The following is a 26,087-nucleotide window of genomic DNA, read 5'->3' as shown; positions in this document are numbered from 1 at the left end:
GAAATAAACCCATACTTACATGGTCAGTTAATCTACAACAGAGGAAGCAACAATATACATGGAGAAAGGATAGTGTCTTCAATAAATGGTAATGGGAAAACTGGACTATCTCATGCACAAAAATCCAATCAAAATTAGTCATGAAACCATAAAACTAGAAGAAAACATAGGTGTTAAGTTCCTTGACATAGGTCTTGGCAATGATTTTTTTCAATCTGACACCAAAAATGAAAGCAACAAAAGCAAAGAAATAATTGAGACTCCATCAAATTAAAAAGCTTCTGCACAGCAAAGGAAACCATCAACAAAGTGAAGAGGCAACCTACTGAATTGGAGAAAATATTTGTAAATCATTTATCTGATGGGGCTGATACCTAAAAAATCTAAAGAACTCCTACAACTCTAGCAAAAAAGAAAGGCATCCAATTTAAAAATGGTAAGAAGAGGGGCACCTGGGTGGCTCAATCTGTTGAGCAACCAACTCTTGATTTCATCTCAGGTCATGATCCCAGGATTGTGGGATTGAGCCCTGCTTAAGATTCTCTCTTGCCCTCTGCCCCTCACCCTGCTTGCGCATGTGCTCTTTCTCTAAAATAAAAAAATAATGGGAAGAAGATCTTGGGGTGCATGGGTGGCTTAGTTGGTTGAGCATCTGACTTCAGCTCAGGTCATGATCTCATGGTTCATGAGCTTGAGCCCTACATCGAGCACTGCTGTCAGTGCAGAGCCCACTTCAGATCCTCTGTCCCCCTCTCTCTCTGCCCCTCCCCCCACTGACGCTATCTTGAAAATAAATAAACATAAAAAAATTGAAAAATGATAAGATCTGTATACACATTTTTCCAAAGAAGACTTACAGGTTGTCAGCAGTACATGAAAGGATGTTCAACATCATTAATCATTAGGGAAATACAAATGAAATCCATAATGAGATACCTGTTCACACCTGTTAAGATGGCTGTTACCAGAAAGATGAGAAATAAGTATTGGTGCGGATGTGGAGAACAGGGAACCTTTTTCATGCACTGTTGGTGGGACTATAAATTGGTACAATTGCTGTGGAAAATAGTATGAAGGTTCCTCAGGAAATTAAAAGAACTATTACATGATCAAACAGTTCTACTTTATGCAAAGAAAACAAAACACTTAGAAAGATATATGCACCTTCATGTTTGCTGTAGCATTATTTATAATAGCCAATATATGGAATGTTCATTGATGAATGGATAAAGAAATTATGGTATATACTGTAGAAAAGGAAAAATTCTTCCTTTACACCTAAGGTCTTGTAGCTGGAGTAAGAATTAAATTTACGTGAAACAGATTAACAGAAGAAAAAAACTAAAGTTTTATTATGTGCTCATGGGGGCCCCAAAATGAAATGAGATATAAGAAATGACCAAGTCAGGCAGTTTTTATACTTTTTAGACAAAGACAATAAATTTGTGAGGAATTGAGAGGGTGGAGAAAATACATTTGGGAGTTTTAATTAGGAATTCCAAGAGAAATTTGGGCTGAGGTAGGACATTAGTAAAAAGGAACAAGGTTTGTTTCTACAGCTGTCTCAGCATTAAATTCCCTGTCTCTGGTGATAAGGATGCCGTTTTGCTTCTTAGTACAACGGAAGGTGCTTTTTGTGTGAGAGATAAATTTCCTGTGCTCAGGGGGAGAAAAGAGTGTCTAAATGCCCTTGCATTGGCTGTTTTCCAGGTAACTTCAATTCAAAATAATTGATATGCCATTGTGGTAGATTTTGGGTGGCCTTACCTAAGCCCCTACGATACACACACACACGTGTGCACATGTACACACACAGTATCATTCAGCAATAAAAAAGAATGAAATCTTGTCATTTGCGACAACATGGGTACCCCATGAGGGCAGTTGTGTTAAGTGAAATAAGTCAGACAAAAAGTACCATATGATCTCTTTTATTTGAGATCTAAAAAACAACAGCAGCAGCAGCAACAACAAAACCAAGTTCATAGATACAGAGAATAGATTAGTGGTTGCTAGAGGTGGAGGGTAATCAGTGGGAGAGAGAGGTGAAGAGGGTCAAAAGATTAAAAAAAACACCCAGGAAATAAAAGTCAAAAAGATGTAATGTACGGCATAGTTAATACTGTATTGCATATTTGAAAGTCACTAAATAAATCTTAAAAGTTCTCATAAGGGGCGCCTGGATGGCTCAGTCAGTTAAGCATCCGGTTTTGGCTCAGGTCATGATCTCATGGTTCGTGGTTTGAGCCCGGCATCCAGCTCTATGCTGACAGCTCAGAGTCTGAGGCCTGTTTGGATTCTGTGTCTCCCTCTCTGCCTGCCTCTCCCCCACTCGCCCTCTGTCTCTCTCCCCCTCTCTCTCAAAAATAAAAGCATTAAAAAAAATTGTTTTTAAGTTCTCATTATGAGGTAAAAAATTTGTAATGTGCAGTGACAGATGTTAACTAGACTTATTGTGATCATTTCACAATATTTACAAATCTCAAATCATTACATTTTACACTTGAAACTAATGTAGTGTTACATGTCAGTTATACCTCAATAAAAGAATGGTTAAAGTAAGGTAAATTCTATATTAGGTATATTTAACTACAGGCTAAATTTTATATATAATTTAAATTATGTGTAATTATATATACATAATTATAATTATTATAATTAAACTACAGTTTAAATTACATATAATTGAATATATATACATAGGTGTACTTCATTTTATTTGTACTTTGCTTTATTGCGCTTTACAGACACTGATTTTTTTTTTTTTTTTTTTTACAAATTAAATGTTGTGGCAATCCTGCATCAAGCAAGCCTGGCATTGCCATTTTTTCAACAGCATTTGTTCACTTTGTGTCTTTGTGTCACATTCTGGTAATTCTTGCCATATATCAGCCATTTGCATTATTATATTTGTCATAGTGATCTGTGATCACTGATTACAACACAAAGCTCAGAATATGGTTAGCAGTTTTTAGCAATAAAGTATTTTCTAGTTAAGGTATATCCATTTTTTTAAACTTAATAGGCCACAGTATAGTGTAAACATAACTTTCACGTGCACTGGAAAACCAAAAACTCATTTCATTATGATTTTCACTTTATTGCAGTAGTCTGGAACCAAACCCATAACATCTCTGAGATGTGTCTGTGTGTGTGTGTGTGTGTGTGTGTGTGTGCGCGCGCGCGCGCAACAAAAATGACAGCATCATTTTTCTTCTTTTACCAAACAATAGAAAAAATACCACAGTAGAAAAATTGCGAAGGATACTAACAAAATTCTGAAGAGAAAAAAATGGAGAAATAGTGGCTAAAGTGGGGTGAAAAAGTTTTTGATAGTGAGGAGTCCAAGATCTAAGGGATCAGAGTAGGAGATGGGGTATAGACATGAACTTTGAAGAAAACCATGATGGCGGAGGGATATGAGGTAAAGATTAAGGCTGTAAGTGATAAAACTCAATATGAGGTGAAGTGACTGGGAGGTATGTAGGTGCTTGCAGTGAAAAGGGTAGAGAGAATATTGTTTAATGACTCCCACACCGTTAAAATACCTGGGGAACTTTTTTTTTTTTTAAATACTTCAGAATAGTTTTAGATTTACAGTAAAATTACAAAGACAGCACAGGGTTCCTATATAATCTTGTGTATATACCTCACACCATTTTTCTCTATTATTAGTGTTTTACATTACCTACCATGGTAGAGTTGTCATAATTGATACACCAATAATGCTGTTATTGACATTAATAATTATTAACTAAAATCCATACTTTATTCACATTTCTATATATTTTTTTTTACCTCATGTCATTTTTCTGTTCCAAGAATCCCATCCAGGATGCCACATTACATTTAAACATCATGTTGTCTTAAGCTCCTGTTGGCTGTGGTGGTCTCAGACTTCCCTTGTTTTCATGCTCTTGGCCATTTTAAGGAGTACTGGTCAGGCATTTTTGTAGGGTGCCCCACTATTAGAATTTGTCTTATGTTTTTCTTGTGATTAGACTAGGGTTATGTGTTTTTGGAAGGAAGATCACAGAGGTAAAATGCCATTTTCATTCTATCTCATCAAGGATACATACTATCAACATGACTTCTCACTGTTGATGCTAACTTTGATCACTTTGCTGAGATAGTATTTCGTTTTTCAGGTTACTCTTTTTTCCCTCTTTTTGTACCATATTCTTTGGTAGGAAGTCACTCTGTGCAGCCCACACTTGAGAACAGAATATCTGTATAAACTACCTGGAATTCTTTGTGGCAAATTTGTGTGTTCTCTCCCATTTTTTAATTTGTTCAGTCACTTATATCAGGATGGACACAGATGTTTATACCTTGGGTTATAACCCAGGACTACTTTACTTATTTTTTCTGTTGCTGAAAGTGTTCTGACTTTGCCAGTTGGGACCTCTTTCAGTTGACACCTGTATCCTTTTGACACATTCCCATTGTTCAGTTTATGTATTTATGTACACTTTTTGCAATTGTGAGCACTTTTTCATAGCAATGTAAGAGTCTCCAAACTCATCTTGTATATTTACTATCTCAGCCTCAGAGTCAGCTTTTTTTCTAAGCCCTGGTTTCTTTTATTGGAGTAAGGTACTAGTAACCAAGCTCTTAGTGTTAGGTGTTCTCATTGCTACTGGAGTGTTTGTTGTTGCTTCTGGGCTTGCTAGCTGACATGAGAAGGAAATCTGTGTGTGTAAACTAATTCTCCATATGCATATCTATAAATACTACCGTAGGAAACCATCTGTGTCTACATTAAACTAAACATGAGTTCACATTCTCTCAAACAATAATTCATTACCACATTCCATTCTTCTCCTTACTTGCCTTTCTGCAATCTCCCACTCCAGCAGTGAGAACCATGGCTCCTACCATTCACTGTGCATTTACTCAAGTGTTCATTTCCAGAATACATCATCACTTGGCTCTTGAACAACATGCAGAGGCTAAGGGTGCTGACTCCATGCACAGTTGAAAATCCACACATCACTTTTAACTGCTTAAAAATGTAACAACTAATAGAACCGCGAGAGCATTTTTTACTGCAATGTGCAATTCATATATAGATGGTTAGTGTGACACAGCATTTTAAGTGGATACTTGCAGCATGAGCCCACTGTGGTAGCAACAGGATGTGGCTGTGAAATTATTACACTCGTAAAAGATATATGTGCTACAGTTCATTTTATGTAGGTATTAAATACTATATCTTTACATTTGTTTTCATTTTTCTTGACTGCAAATGGTAGTAAATGGTAAAATTTACTAGTATCTGCATATTTTATGCATATAGGAGATATCTAATACTATATATATATAGTGTGTGTATATATACATATATTTTTTTAAATCTGCATATAAGTGGACCTGCACAGTTCAAACCATGCACAGTTACTACCATTTATGGTAGTAAATGGTAAAATATATTAGTATCTACATATTTTATGCATACAGGAGATACCTAATGCTATATGTACTATATATATACTATACATCTATTGAAAACATCTGCATGTAAGTGGACCTGCGCAGTTCAAACCCATGTTGTTCGAGGCTCAACTGTATGGTGGCTTCAACTTATACCACCAGGGACCACATATAATTCACCATGTTAACCATTTTAAAGTGTACAATTCAATAGTTTTAGGTATATTCACAATGTTGTACAACCATCACGATTATCTAACTCTAGAGCATTTTTAATTACCCAAAAATAAACCATATACCAATTAAGCAGTCACTCCCTGTTTCCCTCTTTCCCTAGCCCCTTGCAGCCACTAAAGGAAGCTTTTTATAAAGTGGTATTTATCTCCCCTCTAAGATATTCTGATTCAGTAGTTCTAAAGATAAAGCTAGGCATCTGTATCTTTAAAAAAAAAAAAAAAAAAGCATTCTGGTAGTCAGGCAAGTTTGAATTACCGGGTGGCATGAGCCTAAAAGAACAGCATATTTTGAGTAAATTGAAATGTTCTAGAAGCAGTAATGTGAATCAAAGAGCATCTCATCAAAGCTAAAAACAAATGCCAACACATTTGATTGTCTTTAATTTAAAAGTCATTTTAAGCAGGGTTGAAATGAGGGAAAGAAACCATTTTATAAAATGTCAGCTTGTTGCATCTGTGTTTAGATTTCAGTTAACTTTTAATCTGTGTAGTTTGTGTTCATCCATTACTAAGTTTTGGTTTCAGTACTTTGTTCTGTTTATTTTCTCTTGAGTGTTTTTTTCCCCGACTTTTTTTTTTTCTTTTTAATACTTCTGCTTATCTTACCCCACTTAGAGGAATGCTTCCCTTCTTCCTGCCACCCATACCTTGGTAAAAGTGTACTCTTTAAGGATGAAAACTAATTGCCAAGTAGGTAATGGAGCTGTAGTAGTAAAATTAAGCATATCTGATAATTGGGAAAGATTTGCTGACAGACTTTGATACCCTCTGGTGTTTTATGAAACCCCTATGAAAGATTTTTAAGTCAGACTTCTAGTTGGAAGATACAGTTACTAGCAGAAAAAAAAAAAAAATGTTTAAACCATTGATTTCAAGGGTCCAGTGCTCACTGAATGCTAAAAAACTATGAATTGATCTCAAAGTACAGAATTTTCTTTGATTCTTGAGTTCTTTGGAGGAACACTTCTGGAGATTTTCTTTTTTTTTTTTTTTCTTCTTTTTTTTTTGCATTTTATTTTATTTATTTTTTTAAATATGAAATTTATTGTCACATTGGTTTCCATACAACACCCAGTGCTCATCCCAACTGTTGCCCTCCTCAATACCCATCACCCACCCCCCCCCAACCCTCAGTTTGTTCTCAGTTTTTAAGAGTCTCTTATGTTTTGGCTCCCTCCCTCTCTAACCTTTTTATTTTTTTCCTTCCCCTCCCCCATGGTCTTCTGTTAAGTTTCTCAGGATCCACATAAGAGTGAAACCATATGGTATCTGTCTTTCTCTGTATGACTTATTTCACTTAGCATAACACTCTCCAGTTCCATCCACGTTGCTACAAAAGGCCAGATTTCAGTCTTTCTCATTGCCGAGTAGTATTCCATTATATATATAAACCACAATTTCTTTATCCATTCATCAGTTGATGGACATTTAGGCTCTTTCCATAATTTGGCTATTGTTGAGAGTGCTGCTATAAACACTGGGCTACAAGTTCCCCTATGCATCAGCACTCCTGTATCCTTTGGGTAAATTGCTAGCAGTGCTTTTGCTGGGTCATAGGGTAGATCTATTTTTAATTCTTTGAGGAACCTCCACACTGTTTTCCAGAGCAGCTGCACTCACACTTTATGTAATCTTTATGTCCATAGCATAACAACTTTACAAATTCTGTTATCTACTCCTGTCTCCAAAGTTCTCTTCTAGCCATACTGCCAACTGGAGGTGTTTTTTCCTCTTGTCCCTTTCTTGCATATAGTCTACCAGAGTCTTGTCTTCTTGAATTTTTTCCTTAACCCTCCCTTCTGTTGTCATGTTGAATAGCTTTTCCCTACAGATTGGTCCCAAGGTTTAGTTCCTTCTTGATTACTTTTTCAAAGCATTTTCTCCACAAAGTTTGGCCTCTTCCTATGAGCGATTTTGTATCCTGTGATAGGAAGATAAAGTTTTCTCCAAATTATTAGCCTTAGGATGAAGAGTAAGTCATAAACAACTTACTAATATTTCCTGAAGAATCAGTTTTGTTATACTAAGACATCTGTCCAGCAAGACTTGGCATCACTGCAGTTACCTCCACTTTCAAGAAGGGTGGTTATCCATCTTAAATACAGAGAACAAACTGAAAGTTGCTGGAGGGGTCATTGGGTGGGGGGATAGACTAAATGGGTAATGGGCATTAAGCAGGGCACTTGTTGAGTGTTACATGTAAGTAATGAATCACTATATTCTCCTGAAACCATTATTACACTATATGTTAACTAGCTTGGATTTAAATTAAAAAAAAAAAAAAAAAAAGGAGAATGCTTGTATGTATCACTGTTCTTGTCTGGAGTTAGCTGTGTTGTTTCAATCTGCTGTTCTTGTTATTAAATTATAACTTAGCATTAGTTTACTCACGTTGCTACTTATTAAATTAGTTACAGTTGCTTGGTTAAACTTTACATTTTGGGTAGTGATACTCATTTTTGTCAGCAAGTTTTGAAAATTTCCAATAACTGGATGTTTTAGATATGTATGCATGTGTCCCCCCCAAAATGAATTGTGCATTGTGTCCCCAAAAATGAGTTGGTCAGATTCCTTTTGCTAAAGCAAATGCACATATAATCCAAGAAAGTTTGCTTATAGAATACTTTTTCTACTAGGAAGAAGGATTAGGTAAGGTGGATGGATGGTAGGATCTTTTTTTTATCACCTTACATATGTCAAGAGATTTAAAATACAATAGTTTTCTTCCAGTTATGTGATCCCTACTCCCACCCCAGCATCAAAAGCAGGTTTTAGAGATCCCAGTGAAGGAGGCTTTGAAAAATCCAGTTTGGAAAATACTGTTTAAAGTTCTACTTAAATGTAAAGGATTATGTAAAACTTAGGTCATTTCCTACTTATAATCTAAAAGAATATAAACTGTGGTTTGCAAGCTTCCATTACGACTATTTTAAACTGAAAAATCTAGGGGCACTTGGGTGGCTCAGTCAGTTAAGCTTCTGACTCTTGATTTTGGTTTAGGTCATGATTCCAGGGTTGTGCTTCGTGTGGAACCTACTTAAGGTTCTCCCTCTGCCCCTCTCTCCCATTCATGTGTACACATAGTTGCTCTCTTTAAAAAAAAAAAAAAAAATCTACAGAGGGCAGTAACTGACAAAGCAATAAATTTTCTATCTAGAATGGGAGAGAAAAGTAAACTTCCAGAGAAGCCAGTGTTAAAGATGAGAAGAAACTAATAGTTGCTGCCCATACTTCCCAGAAAAATGGAAACAGATCAAAGAAAAGAAAGCTATGGAGCATTTATGGCATAAGTAATAATCAGTAGAACAAAATACATATGATACCAGTGTTTGAATGCTCTTTAGGATCAATCTTGTAAGTTAAAATACTCTCATGAAGAGTTATCCTGTGAAAAAAGGAAATGACAGTTAAAATTTTGTAATGAGACTCTCAGGCTGCCTGATGTAGTGAATTTTTAAATGAAGATGGTACTTCACACATCTGCATGCATGCATGTCATGTATATATATGGTTTAATATGATTGAGAAATCTCCTGTCTTAAACGGAGCGAATCATTTTCTAATGAGATTTTTTTATAATATCAGTTCAAATACTAATTTAAGTTGGTTTTTTAACTTTCCTAATGATGAAGAACCACTGGGATACTTGTTAAAAGTACAAATTCCTGGCTCCATTTCAAACCTACTAAATCTGTATTTTGATAAGCACTCCAGGAGCTTTTTTGGTTTTTTTTTTAATCATCAAGTAGGACTACATCAAACTAAAAGCCTTTTGCACAGCAAAGGTAGCAATGAAAAGGCAGCCTGTAGAATGGGAGAAAATACATGCAAGCCATACATCTGGTAAGGGAATAATATCCAAAATATATAAGGAACTCCTACAACTCAGTAGCTAACAAACTCAATTTAAAAATGGGCAAAGGACCTGAACATTTTTCCAAAGACGACCTACGAATGGCCAAGTATATGTAAAGGTGCTCAACATCACTAATCATTAGGGAACTGCACATCAAAGCCATGATGAGATCTCACCTCACACCTGTTAGGATGGCTGTTAACAAAAAAGCAAGAGATAGCAAGTGTTGGTGACAGTATGGTGGAAAAGGTCCCTTGTACACTCTTGGGAATGTAAATTGGTGCAGCCACTATGGAAAACAGCATGGAGGTTCCTCAGAAAATTAAAAATAGAACTGCTGTCTGATCCAGCAATCCCACTTTTAGGTATATATCTAAAGGAAATGAAATCAGTGTCTCAAAGTGGTATCTGTAGTCCGATGTGTGTGTTGCAGCATTAGTCACGATAGCCAAGTATAGAATCAACCTTAGTGTCTGTTGATGGATAAATGGGTAAAGAAGATGCAATCTTCATATTTACAATGGAATATTATTCAATCATTAAAAAAAGGAAATCCTCCCATTTGTGTCAACATGGATAAACTTAAAGGACATTATGCTAAGTGACATAAGCCAGACACGGATAGATATTGTATGATCTCACTTATATGTGTAATCTAAAAATGAACTCATGGAAACAGAGAGTAGAATGGTGGTTGCTAGGAGCTGAGGACTGGGGGAAATGGGGAGATGTATAGCATGGTGACTAGTTCATAATAATGTATACTTGAAATTTACCAAGAATACAGATCTTAAGTGTTCTTACAACACACACACAGATAAAATTAGGTGTCATGATAGATGTTTTAATTAGCTTGGTTGTGGTAATCATTTCACAGTATATATATCAAATTACCACATTGTACACCTTAAATATAAATAGTTTTTGTCAGTTATATCTCAGTAAAGCCAGTGGGGGAAAGATAATGAGGTGTGATGAGAGTGCACATTCTTTCCTCCCTGTTGATCTTAGGAGACAAAGCATTCGAGTTCTGTTCTATTACTGGGAGTTGTTTGCCATTGATGAGTATGAAGTTTTATCGAATGCTTTTTCTATCTGTTGAGACTATCAGTTGGCTTTTAGTCTGTTAAAACGGTGAATTGCACAGATTGATTCTCACACATTAAGCTGACTTTGAATTACTAGGATAAATCCCAGTTGGTCATGATGGATTGTCCTTTTTATATATAGTTGGGTTTAATTTGCTAGTATTTTTATTGAGGATTTTTTTTTGGCATATGATCATGAGATATTATATGGATCTGTAGTTTTCTTATAAAAGACTTACTCTGACTTTTGTACCAAGATATTGATGACCTGCCTTATAAAATATGTTCCTGCTTCTTTAATTCTTCAGGAGAGGGTATGTAGAATTAGCATTATTTCTTCTTTACATGTTCTGTGAAATTCACCACTGAAGTCACCTGGGCTTAGAGTCTTCTTTGTTTTTAAATATGAAATCAATTTCTTTAATAAATATTGAGCCACTGAGATTGCTTCCTTCAGTGAGCTGTGGTAGTTTGTGCCTTTCAAGAAGTTTGTTTCACTTAATTTGTTGAATTTATTTGTGTAAAGTTGTTGATAATATTCCCTTATTACCCCTTCATGTGTTTGTAGGATCTGTAGGGATGCTCTCCTTTTATTGCTGATTTTGGTAGGTCTTCTCTCTTATATCTAATTTGTCTTACCAGAGCTGGCAAATTTTTAAAATTTTTTTATGTATTTATTTTTAAAGAACCAGTTTTCAGTCTTGCTGATTCTTCTTTATTTTTAAATTTGGATATATTCCTGTTATCTTTCTATATTTGATTCTGGTTTAATTTCTTCATAATGTGAAAACAACATTTATATGATTTTAATTACTTTAAATTTATTAATGTTTGTTTTTGACTCATGACATGGCCTGTCAGTAAAATTCCGTGTGCCCTTGAAAAGAATGTATATTCATACAAATGTCAGTTAGATCCAGTTGATTTGAATTGATGACGTTTTTCAGTTCTTTTATATATGCTTGTTGATTTTCTGTCTTACTGAGAGTAGTTGAAGCCTACAACTATAATTATGAATTTGTCTATTTCTCCTGTCAGTTTTATCAATTTTTGCTACCTGTAGTTTGAAGGTCTGTTGTAATTGCATATACATTTAGTGAGCTGATCCTTTTATCAGTGTGTAATAAGTAAAGTTCTTTGAGAACTGTTTTGTCTGATATTAATGTAGTTACTCCCAGTGTTCCTTTGATTAGTGTTTGCATGGCATATCTTTTTCCATTCTTTTACTTTTTAACCTACCTATAGAATTACATATGAATGAATTTCTTGTTAACAGCTCATAGTATGGTCATTTTCCCCCTGTTTGATGGTCTGTTTTTTTCTTTTTCAGTTTTCCTATTTGTTTGTTTGTATCTTTATTTCCAGCATAGTTAACGCATGCAGTGTTACAGTAGTTTCAGGTATACAATCTGACAGTTTTTTTAAATTGGTGTGTTTAGTCCATCTGCATTTCATATCATTATTGGTATGTTTGGATTAGGTCTATCATTGTTTTGTTTGTGCCTTCTGTTTTTCATTCTTCAGTTTTTCTTTTACTGGTTCTATTGGGTTATTTTTATATTTTAAAATATTCCATTTTAATTTACCTAGTGTGATTTTGATTATCCTGTGTATAATTGTATTGGTTGATCTGGCTTTACATTATATATTGAGGTCACAGAACCATGTATTAAATGCTTAATATTAGTTGATTGAAGTAATATTTTTAGAATCTAATTTTGGTTTTTATTCTGAAGTTTTCCAAATAAGGTTATTGAAAGATAATGTAAGCTTTTCGTAACATATAGTCTATTAATATATTTTATTGCTGTGTATGGTTTTTTAAAATAGTTGTTTATTTTGAAGAGTGAGAAAGAGCAGGAGATGGGCAGAGAGGGAAAGAGACAATCCCAAGCAGACTCCATGCTGTCAGCGCAGAGCCCGACACAGGGCCCGATCCCATGAACTGTGAGATCATGACTTAAGCCAAAATAAAGAGTCAGATGCTTATTAACCAGCTGAGCCACTCAGGTGCCCTTCTATCTGAAATATTCTTAAAAAAATATTCATGACACTCCTTCATTCACCAATAATGTGCTTTGCTTGACCTACAAAGTGCTTTATCTTTATAAATCTCACCTAGACTAATGCCTGGTGATATTATGTAGATCCATTTTGCTTTTGAGTCAGAATTCTTCTGTTTATATATGACTCCTAATTTTAACTGTAAGCTTTACACAGGGCTAGTTTTGAGGACAGTGCTATGTTTAAGTGATTCTGTTTATATGGTATCAGTTGAAACAGTTGCATGATCCCAAGGTAAACTCTGCCTGGTGTATAGTATCAAAAAAGTTTCCTTATTCAAGTTTATTTCCCCCTCTATAAAAGATTTGAACTATTTGAACTCTGGCAGTTTTTTTCTGTTGGAATGTAGTCTGATTTGGCTATGTTTGGATTAATTTAATCTAATTTTGATAATTTACAAGCTAACTCAGTTCATTTAGGTGACTTTGGGTTTTGTTTCTATTGAAATCAAATATTTTAAATCACCAATAGAACAATTCGAAGAACACAGAAGATCTTACTAATCCTCTGTTTAATAATTCACTTAGATGCTAGAATGTAGCTTTACTTAGACCTATAATATTCATCTGTAGGAAATTTAATAGCATGAAAACTAAAAATTACACTGGTCTGTTCTGTTTATTGTTGTGGTCCAAGTCTTGCTTCTGTTGGCCAGCAACCTCAGTTTAGCTCAGTAGTATACAGTAGAGCTCTCTGTGATAATAGGAATGTATCTGTATTGTACAGTAGTTACTTTAATTTTAGTTAATTTAACTTTCAGCAGCCACATGTAGCTCGTAGGTCATCAGATGGCAGTGCTGGTCTAGTCTCATGACTTCCCTTTTTTTTTTTTTAATTTTTTCTAATCTTTATTTTTGAGAGACAGAGAGAGACAGAGTCAGAGTATGAGCAGGGAGGGGCAGAGAGAGAGGGAGACACAGAATCCAAAGCAGGCTTTAGGCTCTGAGCTGTTAGCACAGAGCCTGATGCGGGGCTCGAACTCATGAACCGTGAGATCGTGACCTGAGCCGGAGTCGAACGCTTAACCAACTGAGCCACTCAGGTGCCATGACTTCCCTTTTTATATTTAAAACTCCCTGCTTGGAATTTTTTTGGAGGGGTCTAAAATGTAAGCTTAGGCTTCTATCAGGGTCCTTGACCTATTGCAGAGCAGGAGACAGAAAACTGAACAAGTTAGAAAGAAAGTGATATATGACATAATTACAGTATGGTAGGAATTCAGTCAATGAATAGATTGATAAAGTGACTGTCTAGAGATGTCTGGGAGTTCCGTGAAGGAAAATAAACATTTCCAAGAATTTTAACTTGGAACGGTTTCATACATTTAAGTTAATCTAAAATGGTAAAATTGCCAACCAGACCTATCCAATTCTTGGTTGGGTCTTCAGAAATAAATTCCAGACCAATACAGAACTACCAGAGAATCTGTTAGAACTTTCTACCTTTAGAGACAGGCTGAAATGACAAACCCTTTGCCACTGCTTTCACTTCTGCTGCTTGTGGTTACCTGGAAAACTGGAGATTAGGTATTAGTCTAGAGAAGGTGGAAAAAAATATAAAAGTAGTTCTCTTTTCTTCTTTTCAGTGACAAATTGAATGGACTTAAACAAGAGAACTTTAGAAGCTCAAATTCTTAAATGAAACCTTACTTTAGGCTAGGACTTACAAAGACAGAGAATAACAAATTACATTAACTGTGGTGTATACCTTTAAGTAGGTTTTTACTGCAGATGTATACAAATAACCCTCCTATGTCCATTCTTTACAGATCCAGGATGAGAAGACTGACAAAAGAAGAAGCTAGCTGAACAGCTATAAGATGCCCAAATCTGGGTTCACAAAACCAGTTCAGAGTGAAAATTCTGACAGTGACAGCAATATGGTAGAAAAACCATATGGAAGAAAGGTATATGATTATCTTAAAGATGGGTTGACTCTTTTGGAACTGGGAAAAACTCCCCATTGGTAATTTTAGTAATTACCCATAAAATAAAAACAGTTGGATGCCAGTTAAATCCAAACCATTTATCTAATTCCTTTAAAATTAAATTGGATTCCTGGGATAAGATTGTTTTTCATTCCCTGAGATAACACATTTACTAATATGGCATAGTTACTTACGAAATAATCATTGAGAGGGGGTGAAAAAAAAATCCAAGACATCACAGTCATTTGGCATTTCTTTCTCCACTTCCTGACCCCCAGTATCAAAACACATACACAGTAGCAGTTCCATTTTCCTTGTCTTTAGCCTTGGATAAATTTATATGACTTTTCTAGCCTCAGTGTATCTCTCTGTATTGGAAGACAAGACTACTTTATAGAATTGCTGTGACAATGAAATGGCATCAGTATGGTGCCTAATGCAATGCTTGTTACATAATATATGCTCAGTAAATGTTAATAGTTTTTGTTGTTTATTGTTAGTGATTGGCAACGACCTGTGATTGTCTTTTAACATCTATCCTTCTTCACTCCTATTTAATTTAGGCTCTCAGAACCTTCATTTAGACTTCTGCAATTGTCTCCTAACTGGTCTCACTGTTCTTAGTCTCTTCTGTAAATTTTACACAGTATCTCTTTTTTTAAGCTTATTTATTAATTTTGAGAGAGAGCACGTGTGCACATGCATCAGTAGGAGAGGAGCAGAGAGAGAATCCCAAGCCGGCTCTGCACTGTATTGCAGAGCCTGATGTGGGGCTTGATCTGACAAACCGTGAGATCATGACCTGAGCTGAAATCAAGAGTCGGACGCTTAACCGACTGAGCTACCCAGGCGCCCCATTACACATTATTTTTTAATTTTTCTTTTTGGTGTTTTGTTTTGTTTTGTTTTTCCTTTTTATGTCTTTTCTTCCCCCTTAGTCTTTTTTTGTTGTTGTTGAAGAACATCTGAAATGGTTCCAGTTTTTGGCAAACAAGAATAGAGCTGTGATGAACATTGTATACAAATACTGTTTTTAATAGCTTTATTGAGGTATAATTTATATACCCTAAATTTCACTCATTTAGTGTATGATCCAGTGATTTTTAGTAAATTTATAGAGTTGTGCAGCCATCATCACAATCCAGTTTACACCATTTACATCATTGCTAAAAGAGCGTCATGCCCATTGCATTCAGTCCCTATTCCCACACCATCCCCAGGCAACCCCAAATCTGCTTTCAAAATCAGGAATTTAAAGTTTCCAGACTTTATTCTTTTCAAAAACCATTTGACTGTTTAAGGTACTTTGCATTTCCATCTAAATTTTATGAAATTTTCTACAAAAAAGCCTGCTGGGATTTTTATGGGGATTTTATTGAGTAGATCCATTTGGATAGTATTGACATCCTAACAGTATGTCTTCCAGTTTATCACTAGAGAATATCTCTCTGTTTATTTAAATCTTCAGTTTCCATCAGCAATACTTTGTAGTTTTTAGTGTACAAATCTTGAGCTCTTCTTGCTAAATTATTAGTGTTTTATTCTTTGGGATGCTATTGTAGTTAATTTCATTTTGGATTTTTCATTGCTAGTATATATAAATATAAATGATTTGTATGTAGGGATTTTCTATTCCATGATCTTACTGAACTCATTTATTGGTTCTAAAAGTTTATGGATTCCTTAAGATTTTCTACATGTGGAATCATGTCAACTCCATATGAAGATAATTGTACTTCTTTTCCAGTATGGGTACTTTGATTTTTTTTTGTCGTACCTGATTGCCCTGGCAATCTTTGCCTTTTGATTAAAGTGATTACTCCATTTACATTTAACATAATTATTTATAGGGTTAGACTTATATCTTCCATTTTGTTCTGTGTTCTTATGTTTCATATTTTTTTTTGTTTTTCTCCCTTCTGTGCTCCCTTTTTAAGTTTTTTTTTAATATTTACTTTTGAGAGAGAAGGAGACAGAACTCAAGTGGGGGAGGGGCAGAGAGCAAGAGAGGGAGACACAGAATCTGAAGCAGGCTTTAGGCTCCGAGCTATCAGCACAGAGCCCGATGTGGGGCTCAAACCCACGAACCATGAGATCATAATATCAGCAGAAGTTGGACACTTAACCAACTGAGCCACCCAGGCACCCCTAATTTTAAATATTTTTTAATATACTATTTAAATTTATTATTTTTTAAACTGCGTTTCTTAAATTGTAATCTTAAGATGCTGATTTGTTGTTTATACTGTGCATCTAAGTATTATAAATTAATAGTGACTTAATTCAGTAAAATATAGCAACTTTGTTTCTGTATAGCTCCATTTCCTCCACTTTTTTCGTGTATCTATGTATCTATACATGGATTCATCAACATGTTACCAATCCAATAACAGACTATTATAATTTTATACAATTTTATCTTTGAAAAAAATAAGAGGAGAAATACATATTCATACAATTCTTTTTTACCTATAAATTTGCCAGTTTTGTCAGTCTTAATTTCTTCTTTTTATAGACTCAAGTTACTGTTTGGTTGTCATGTTCTTAACTAAGAATTTTAGCATTTACTGTAAGATCTTCAGCCATGATTCTTTAAGTCTTCATTGATCGAGGAATATCTTGATTCTCCATATTTTAAAAACAATATTGTTGAAATATAATTCACATACCGTATTTAAAGTGTATATAATTCAGTAGTTTTTAGTATATTTACAGAGTTGTGCAGTCATCTCCACTATTGATTTTAGAACATTTTCATTCAAAAGAGAAACATTATGTACCCATCAGTAGTCATTTCTCATTCTGTCCCCAACTCCCACAGCCCTAGGCAGCCACCAGTCCTTTCTGTCTCTATAGAATTGCCTATTCTGGATGTTTCATACAAATGGAATTATATAATATGTGGTTTTTGTTGACTGTTTGCTTGCTTTATTTTCAAAGGGCAGTGTTGTTGGATATAGATTTCTTGACTTTTTTTTCTTTTAGTAGATTGAATGTCACTCTACTACTTTCTTGCTTTAACTTTCTGATAAGAAGTCAGCTATTAATTGTTTTGTACCTTTGTCACAATGAATTTTTTTCACTGCTTCTCTCTCTTTGTCATGTGCTTAGGATTTTCCCTTGTGTTTATCCTTTTTGGAGTTTGTTGAGTTTCTTGGATCTGTAGATTTAAGGTTTTCATGAAATTTGTAATATTTAATTTACTGATTTTCTATATATATATATATATGTGTGTGTGTGTGTGTGTGTGTGTGTATTTTTGCCATCTCACATCTGCTGTTGAACGTATCTAATATATTTGTAGTTATTTTGCCTTTCATTTTTTTTGTGAGCATGTGAGTGGGGGAGGGGGAGAGAGAGAGAACAAGACAGAGAATCTGAAGCAGGCTCCAGGCTCTGTGCTGTAAGCACAGAGCCCGAAGCAGGGTGTGAACTCCAAACCGAGAGATCATGACCTGAGCTGAAGTCGGGGACACTTAACTGACTGAGCCACCTAGGCGCCCTGTTACTTTGCTTTTCAAATCCATTATTTCCATTTGGCTCTTTCTGTGATTTTTCCTTACTGGTATTATTTGATAAGTCATTATTGTCATACTTAAAATTTTTAAACATTGTTTTATTTCTTTCTTTATAATAACTTTCAAATCTAGTATATGGGCTTACTCAGAGAAATTTCTCTTGAATACTTTTTCCTTGCTTTTTTGTATGTCTTAATTTTTATTGAAAACTGGACAATTTAGGTCATATACTGTAGCAGTTCTACAGTTGTGGGTGCTCATTATTTCCCACCGGAACCTTGTAATTGTTGCTAAGTTGGTTTTTTGTTTGTTTGGTTTGTTTTGTTTTTGGGGGTTTGTTTTTTTTTGTTTGTTTTTGTTTTTTTTTGAGGAAAATGTTAGGAGTTTGCAGTATTTGTCACAACCACTGGTATCCATTTTTTTTCTTTTTATATTTTAGTCTTGCTTCCACAGAGGTACCCCTGTGTCTGTATAAATTAGTCAGCAGCCATTGATTGGTCAGGAGTTGTACTCAAACACCACGAGCCAGTCAGATTTCCACCTTCTACAGGCAGACTTGCCTGTGTTGGGGAGTGCATTCAGTGTTAGGGCATTTTTGAAATCTGTCCTGGCATTTACTTTTTGTTGGGCTCACCTAGGTCTTGCTGTGCTTGTGTGCAGTCAACTAATGATATGTAGAGGATATGAACCCTCTCAGATTTCCTCTGCATGTACACACAATCTCCCTGTCAGTGAGAGATGCATGGAGAGCTTAGCCCTTCTCCGATCTTTCCCATTGATCTTCTCCTCTCAGCCAGGGATGTGTGTCAGTCTTATCTGGCACACCCTGTGGCTCTCTCATTTCTGTAATCTCCCTGTTAAATTTCTTGCTTATTCACCGGCTTGATGCTCTTCTGCAGCAGGATCACAACCTTAGGCTAATAAGATGTATGTTTTTTGCCCCCTCCAATCATTTCCTACCCTCTTTACTATTTTTAGAAACAGTGCATCTGGATAGGCTTTTTACACCTTCTTTGCCAATTCGAGTTGACACACTCTGGCAGCAGAGATGCTGCTTTTCTTGCCAGCCCCACCCTGGTAGCACTTCATGCAAACTAAGCATCAGCCAGGGAATGTGAGAGCATTCCCCAGGCAAAAATGCCAAAGACACTCAACTGTTCTTGTCCATAGTTCAGCAGTTTTTCTTGAGGGGAAAAAAAAATGCTTCTCAATTTGTTGTTTGCTTTTTTTCAGTTTTGGGAGCCTTAAGGTGGTTGTTTTTGACAATTTTGTCTAGATTTATAGTTGTTTCTTGGGGAGGTAAGTTGCTAATACCTTTATTCCTCCATAGACGACTTTCCCCAAATGATATTTTAGTTTGCCAAATGTGACAAATCATAAGCAAAGTATTTTTACTATTCCTTTTATTTAACAAATCTTACATTGGATTCCTATTGTGTTATATATTCTTTTATGATACTTGGAATAAAACAGTGAGTGGTTAAGCCGTGATTTAAGTCTTCATGAAGACTCTAAACTCTAACACTCTTCCTGTTTGTCTGAATGTTTTGCTCTCAGGACCCCTTCAGTGTAACTAAAGATCCCAAAGAGCTTTTTTATATGTGGGTATATCTGTTGATATTTACAATATCAGAAATTGAAACTGAGAAAAACTTTAGATTTTTTTTTAACTGGTTTAAAAAATACATATGTGTATGTTTACCCACATAGTATATTTTTATGGAAAATAACTATATGTTCCAAGACAAAAACTATTAGTGAGAAGAGTGTCATTGGTTTTGCACATATCTTTAGTGTGTGACTTAACAGAAGACCACCAAATTCTCATCTGCATCTACATGCAGTGTATTTGGATATCACTTGTCATGTAGTGTCTAGAGAGCTGCAGTATATATTCTTGAGAGAATGAGAAAGGTGCAGGTGGCACCTTAGTGTTACTGTGAGCATATTTCTGGCCTTGCAGATCTTCTGAGATGGTCTCAGATACCATAATTTAAGAATTTCTTTATCACTGTAAGAAGCACTTTAATGAGAGTATTGAGTGTATAATGATGGGACAAAAAGGAGAGAAACAAACAATTCTAGAGGGGTCAGTAATGGTGTCACAGTAGAAAAGTTACTTAGTCTGGATTCTCAAGGATGACTAAGTATTTGGCCAGCAGGAAAGTAGGAACAGAGGACAGTCCAAGATGTAAAAAAGACCTAAATCTGTTACAGTAATAGATACATATAAAGTTAGGATGTGGCCTGTGGAGGATGGAGGGTGGGAGGTAAGCATTAGACAGCGGCCAGTTCATTATGGCCTGATGTGTTGCTAAGGAACTTGGAATTTATCCTGTAGCCATTGGGCCAAAAGGGTCATAGTAGAGACCAGTTAGAGTGTTTTTTAAAAAATCCAAGCAAAAGGCAGTGTGGGCAGTGGCTATGGGGATGGAAAGAGTTTGGCAGACATAAAAGATGTTGAATGAATTAAACTTGTGTATGTAGGAAAAGTAATCTGGATCCACCCTGAGTTTGATTGAACTATTCCTTGAGAAGGAATTTAGGAAATAGAAGAATTGTTGTTTTCAGAAGAATGTTTGGTTTGTACTTGTTGAGTTGGCCATCAGAACATCCAACAAGAAGTATTGGTAGGCAGTTAGAGATAGATCAAAGTTCAGAACTCAAAACAGCTCATTGGAAATGAGGATTCATTGAAAAGGTTAACCTTATCATTATGGAGATAGAACCCAAAGAGAGTAGAGCAAGAAGGAAGGAGAATATGCCTAGGGAAATTCAAATACTTTCAGAATCATCGAGAGATGGGAAACAAGGACAGAGAGAACCAGGAGAGATTAAACAGAGGAGAGTAGCTAAGGGGGTCTATATGCCAAATGCCACAGAGATGAACAGGAAGAATGAGGCCACTGGATTTTGTCAGCTGGGATACCTTACAATGTCTTTGTGTGGTAAAAGTAATTTCAGTAGAATTGTAGGGACAGAATACAGTGCTAGATTTGAGGAGAGAATTAGAACTTTCATTTCTAAATGTTTGAATATAGTGAAGGTTGCATTTGTGAAATTATATTTGGGCTGCTTGATGTCAGCTTGTTAAAACTTCTTTCTTCCTGGATACTTCGTATGTATCTTTTGAAAGCTGCCAGTAAATATACAGTAGTGGCAGAGCATTGGCCTCATAAAAATGTAGAAACAACAGCAAAAAGCAGACATTTTTACTAACATTTCTATTAAAAACATTGCTTTGGTAAATTAAGAATACTTCTTAATCATTAGATTTATACAGGGGAGTCTGGGTGGTTCATTCGGTTAAGTGTCTGACTCTTGATTTCAGCTCAGGTCATGATCTCACGGTTCATGGGTTCGAGCCCCACATTGGGCTCTGTGCTGATAGCTCCAAGCCTGCTTGGGATTCTCTCTCTCTCCCTCTCTTTCTGCCCCTCGCACTCTCTCTCAAAGCTAGATAAACATTTTTAAAAAATCATTAGATTTATATCATAGGAAGAATAAATACAGAATATTATATATTTCCTTTATGAACTTTTGGCTTACCCAGAGTGATATATTTAACTGTTCTCAGTCTCTGTTCAATCATTCAGTACTTTTTCAAGATCACATACTTATTTTGTTTGGGTAAGGGTCAGAAACTCTTCTGAGGCAATGCACATGGTGCTTACTGCCATGTTTTACAGGATTTCTGAGCAACTTGACATTGAAAGCTGTTGTTAAAAGTAATTTTCTGGGGTGCCTAAGTGCCTCAGTCAGTTAAGCATCCGACTTCAGCTCAGGTCATGATCTCGTGTGGGTTGGATCCCCTCATGGGGTTCTGTGCTGACAGCTCAGAGCCTGGAGCCTGCTTCAGATTCTGTGTCTCCCTCTCTCTCTACCCCTCCCCCTCTCACTCTCTCTCTCTCAAAAATAAATAAACATTAAAAAAATTTTTAAAGTAATGTTATTCAGTTTTAAATAGATATTTGACTGCTTATTTGTACCTTAAGAAGAGGAAGGGCTATAATTTCCTGCTTATAGACCATGTTAACTGCTGCTGCTTACAACAAAATGAGGTTAGAAGGGAGGGTAGGAGAGGAAGCACAATCATATTAGTCAACTGTATATTTGCAAAGCGTATTCTTTTGTTTGTCTTTTCTTTAGTGAGTGAGTGGCCCTAAAGCCAGCCTCAAGCTTCTTCTGAGTTTTTTCTTCCATATAATTTAGAAATGAGTATACAGCTGTTCTAATAGAGACCTTGTTTACAGTTTAATAGGACACAAACTATTGCCATTATGAGATCCTAGATAAAATAACCTGAACCAAAATTTAATTTCTTAAATGTATTAAATAGAGCATAATTTTAAATAATAACATTCTCTAGCAATATACTTTTAATATAAAATGCTTTCATTATCTCATTAAATATATAATAGGGGTTCATCAAAAATGTCTACTCATAATTCTTCATATAGTTTATCCTTTCACTAATATGTGGGATTTTTTCCCATTGATTTTAGTTTTTAGAAATTTTTCTGTTTCAGCTATAAATTAGTATTTACGATTTGTAGATCAAAATCTTTGATAAAATCTTCTATGAAAATCTAAAATCTAGGTTAAATTCATGAAGTGTGTGGGAGTAGGTGTGAATCATTTAACTTTCTAAGTAGCTGTCTTATCCTTTCCATCAATATAATTCAGACTTTCATTATTCCATAGCCTAGTGATATAGAGAAATTTTTATTTTACCATTCAAGTAATGTAATACATGTTGGTTATAGAAAAATTAGAAAATACATAGAAGACTAATGAAAACAAATTGCCTTATAAAAAACCATCAACAATCTGAGATTGTACCCTACCCTACCTGCAAGCTAATCTGTTTCATGGATGCTGGCAGCAGATGTGAAACTCTTGAGTGGAATAGAAAGGAAAGTTTATTTCTCATAGGCAATAGTAGTAGTGATCTGTCAGCATTTGTGCCTGTAACCTGAGCCCTATTTCTCACAAGGGGATACAAAGAGAGCCAGGTGACAGCTACACATAAAAGGGGGTTGCAGTACGGGAGAAGAACCCCAAATATTTTGTAATGGACAGTAAGTCTATCAGAACTTTGCCCCAAAGGGAGAAACTGTTTATTATATGGAATAGTAAACGGATCTGCTCTTTGCTCCAGGAGGAGATCATATCTTCCAATGCCGTTCTCCATATAGATATTCTTGAAAAGATAGTCCCAAAAAAGGGAGTTAGTGCTTCTGCGTGTAAGAGGTGCAGATATGCAAGAGACCCATGGGGAACTGTCTCCCCACACATTAGTAGTGCTGTTACCCACAGATAGCTATCAACATTTTGGGTTATATCCTTCAAGAATTTTCTATGTACATATTTTTTTCTGAGTAAATTTTTACCTTTTCTTTTTTCTATCTTAACTGATTTGGTAAAGGCTACCAGTACATTGTCTAGCAGTAGCAGTGATAGAAAGTCATTCTTGTTTTGCCATTGATGTTTTGCTGTTACTGATTTATTGATGTATAGTAGACCCCAAATGATACATTGATATTTTTATTACTGTGTATGGTAGCTGTTGTAGGTTATTGAAAGAATAACAGTAATATAAATGAAAAAGATTTAAAATATTTTGAAATAATCTAACAGAGTCCTAGACTTTTCTATGTCATGGATATGGGAGAAGAATGTGCCAGTGATTTGTTCCTGGATTGATACTGTATTTATATCATTTGGTAATACAGAAATTTCAGGACAATTGGATATAACTATTTTGAAAGTTACTTTCCCTAGATCTGAAAATAATTTTTAAAGTGTTGAAGAATCTCACAAAAACGCTTTGTTCAGGTAACACTTCCAAGGACAATTTTATTTTACAACGAACAGAACTAGTTGGTAGCAGTTGCAAATGTGCACCCTGATCACCCTGTTGCAGAGGAGAGTATGATCAATATGTTCTAGGGAACATTTTCCACTCAACGTGTTATCAAATTATTTTTTTTAACTTGTTTTATGGCACAGTACAGTATCTTTACTTACACAGGTGCAAGGGAAAAGGGACATCTTCGTGTTTTTCTTAGATTCTTTTATTAATAATAAAGACTTAATATTTCTAAGGCAAGTCTCTAGAATTTTGTTGGTTAACTTTTGTATTAATCATGCCTTTTTATTTCTGATGCTTTGACATTGGGGCCTGCTGATATTGGGGAGACTGCCGTTCCCATGGCTGGCCAATTCCCAGAGATCTTAACTCACTTGTGACCATATATTTCATATGCAAACCAATCCAGAGTCCAAACCCAACCACCAACTGTATCCAACTCTCACATTCTGGGCCACTGTCCCTGCCCTAATAAATTACATGAGAGCCATGTACCAGACAATAAGAGAAACAGTGCCCATACCCCAGAAACTGCTGCAAGCCAGGCCTTGCCTTTTCTTTCCTGAGGAAACCACAATAAAAGCTTTTGCCCACATTTCCCTTCTCTCCCTATGCCTCCTGACCCACCGTGGTGCTACCCTTTGTGGCCCTATGTGGTGTATAGCATGCCCTCCCTTGGGAACTGTGAGTAACAAACTGCCTTTTCAGTGACAGTAGTCACCTGATTTGTTGGCTTCACCATACCTTAATAATAATAAAACTACGTTTTTAAAACAACCTCATAAACAAAATACATGCCTGTGAAGCTTGATTTCATTGGCAGAAGTGGAAAAACAGCTCAAGAGAATTTAACTTTACAACTGAGAAGTAAATAATATAAGGCTGTTATTCTTCAGCAATCTTTATCAGTTAAGATATAAGGAAATCACATTCTCTTCCTGATTTGTTAATATATTTATCAAAAATGACTGTAGACTCTGTTGAGATGTTACTTTTGTCACCTGTTAAGATCATCATATGGTTTTTCTTTAATTTTTTGATATGGTGAGTTGTCTTAAAGAGATTTCTAATAATTATTATTGTTTTCTTTGGGTGAGCCTGCTTGATTCTAAGTTTTAAGACACTAAATTTGATTTGACAGTTTATTTAAGATAAGTTACTTTTGCATTTATTTCATAAGGAATTTAGCTTATAACTTCTATCTTTTGGTATGTTTTAGACTTAAAGATTGATTGGTAGCTTCTAATCATACCTTTATGCTGTAGTATTATTTACATGAAATGGGAAATATCTGTTCCTTGAACTTGTTTTAAATCTCTTGTAAAATCTTCTGGGCTCTAGTACCTTTTTGTAAACTTAAAATCTTTGGGTATGGATTTATTGTCTTCTATGATCATTGGTCTATTCAGGTTTTTTGTTTCTCTCATGAGTCAACTTTTAGTAATGTGTGTTTTCTAAGAAAATAATCTTAAAATTTTAGTGATATAAAAATGAATACAGTATTTTTTGTATTTTTTTTTTTTGTAACATTTCCATAACCCCTTTGGAATTGTATGTAGGTCTCAATCCCAATCTTTATTATTTCTCTTTTTCATTTTCATGATTGGACTCACTGAAGTCTTATTCTATTGCTCATTTAAAATCACCTTTTGATTTTATTGATAAATTCCACTCTAAAAACACTATTTTATTTACTATCTTCTTTCCCCTTTTCCTTCCTTTATTTTCTTTTCTTGGGTTGAAAGCTGGTATCTTCTGCAATCTGAGTCTACTTCTAACTTGCTTCTGAGAATCTCTACAAGTATCATCTCTCATTTATTATCATAGATAGTTTGGGAATTGTTCTTTTAAGGTGATGTGGCTTATTAGTTCTTAGTGTCTGGCATGTTTTTCACAAAGGAGTTCTTATAGCCCAGTTTAGATGGACAGTACCAATTCAGATATTAAAATTATAATAAGTGTGAACTTGATAATGGCTGTAGACCATGAAGGTAGGATATTCACCTGGAGTGGGTACAGGATATTAACAAAACACAATATATTTTATTGTATCCAGAATCACTTTTTCGGATTTATATATTTGTTCATTGATG

At 35.2% G+C, this 26,087-nt stretch overlaps 1 protein-coding gene across 4 annotated transcripts in view; it reads left to right on the top strand.

The window, feature by feature from the left end:
* Nucleotides 1–26,087, top strand: part of ANKRD12 (ankyrin repeat domain 12) — a 125,882-nt gene that overhangs the window by 20,113 nt on the left and 79,682 nt on the right. For all 4 annotated transcript variants that reach the window (XM_019418463.2, XM_019418461.2, XM_019418462.2 and 1 more), the window contains exon 2: nt 14,446–14,583. In XM_019418463.2, coding sequence (XP_019274008.2) covers nt 14,497–14,583 — 87 coding nt within the window. In that variant the 5' untranslated portion in view covers nt 14,446–14,496. The remainder of the gene's footprint in view (nt 1–14,445; nt 14,584–26,087) is intronic.

The sequence above is a fragment of the Panthera pardus genome, unplaced genomic scaffold (assembly GCF_024362965.1).
Source record: "Panthera pardus isolate Hobbes unplaced genomic scaffold, ASM2436296v1 HiC_scaffold_15, whole genome shotgun sequence".
Classification (NCBI taxonomy): Eukaryota; Metazoa; Chordata; class Mammalia; order Carnivora; family Felidae; genus Panthera; species Panthera pardus.
This window is presented reverse-complemented; position numbering and strand designations above follow the sequence as displayed.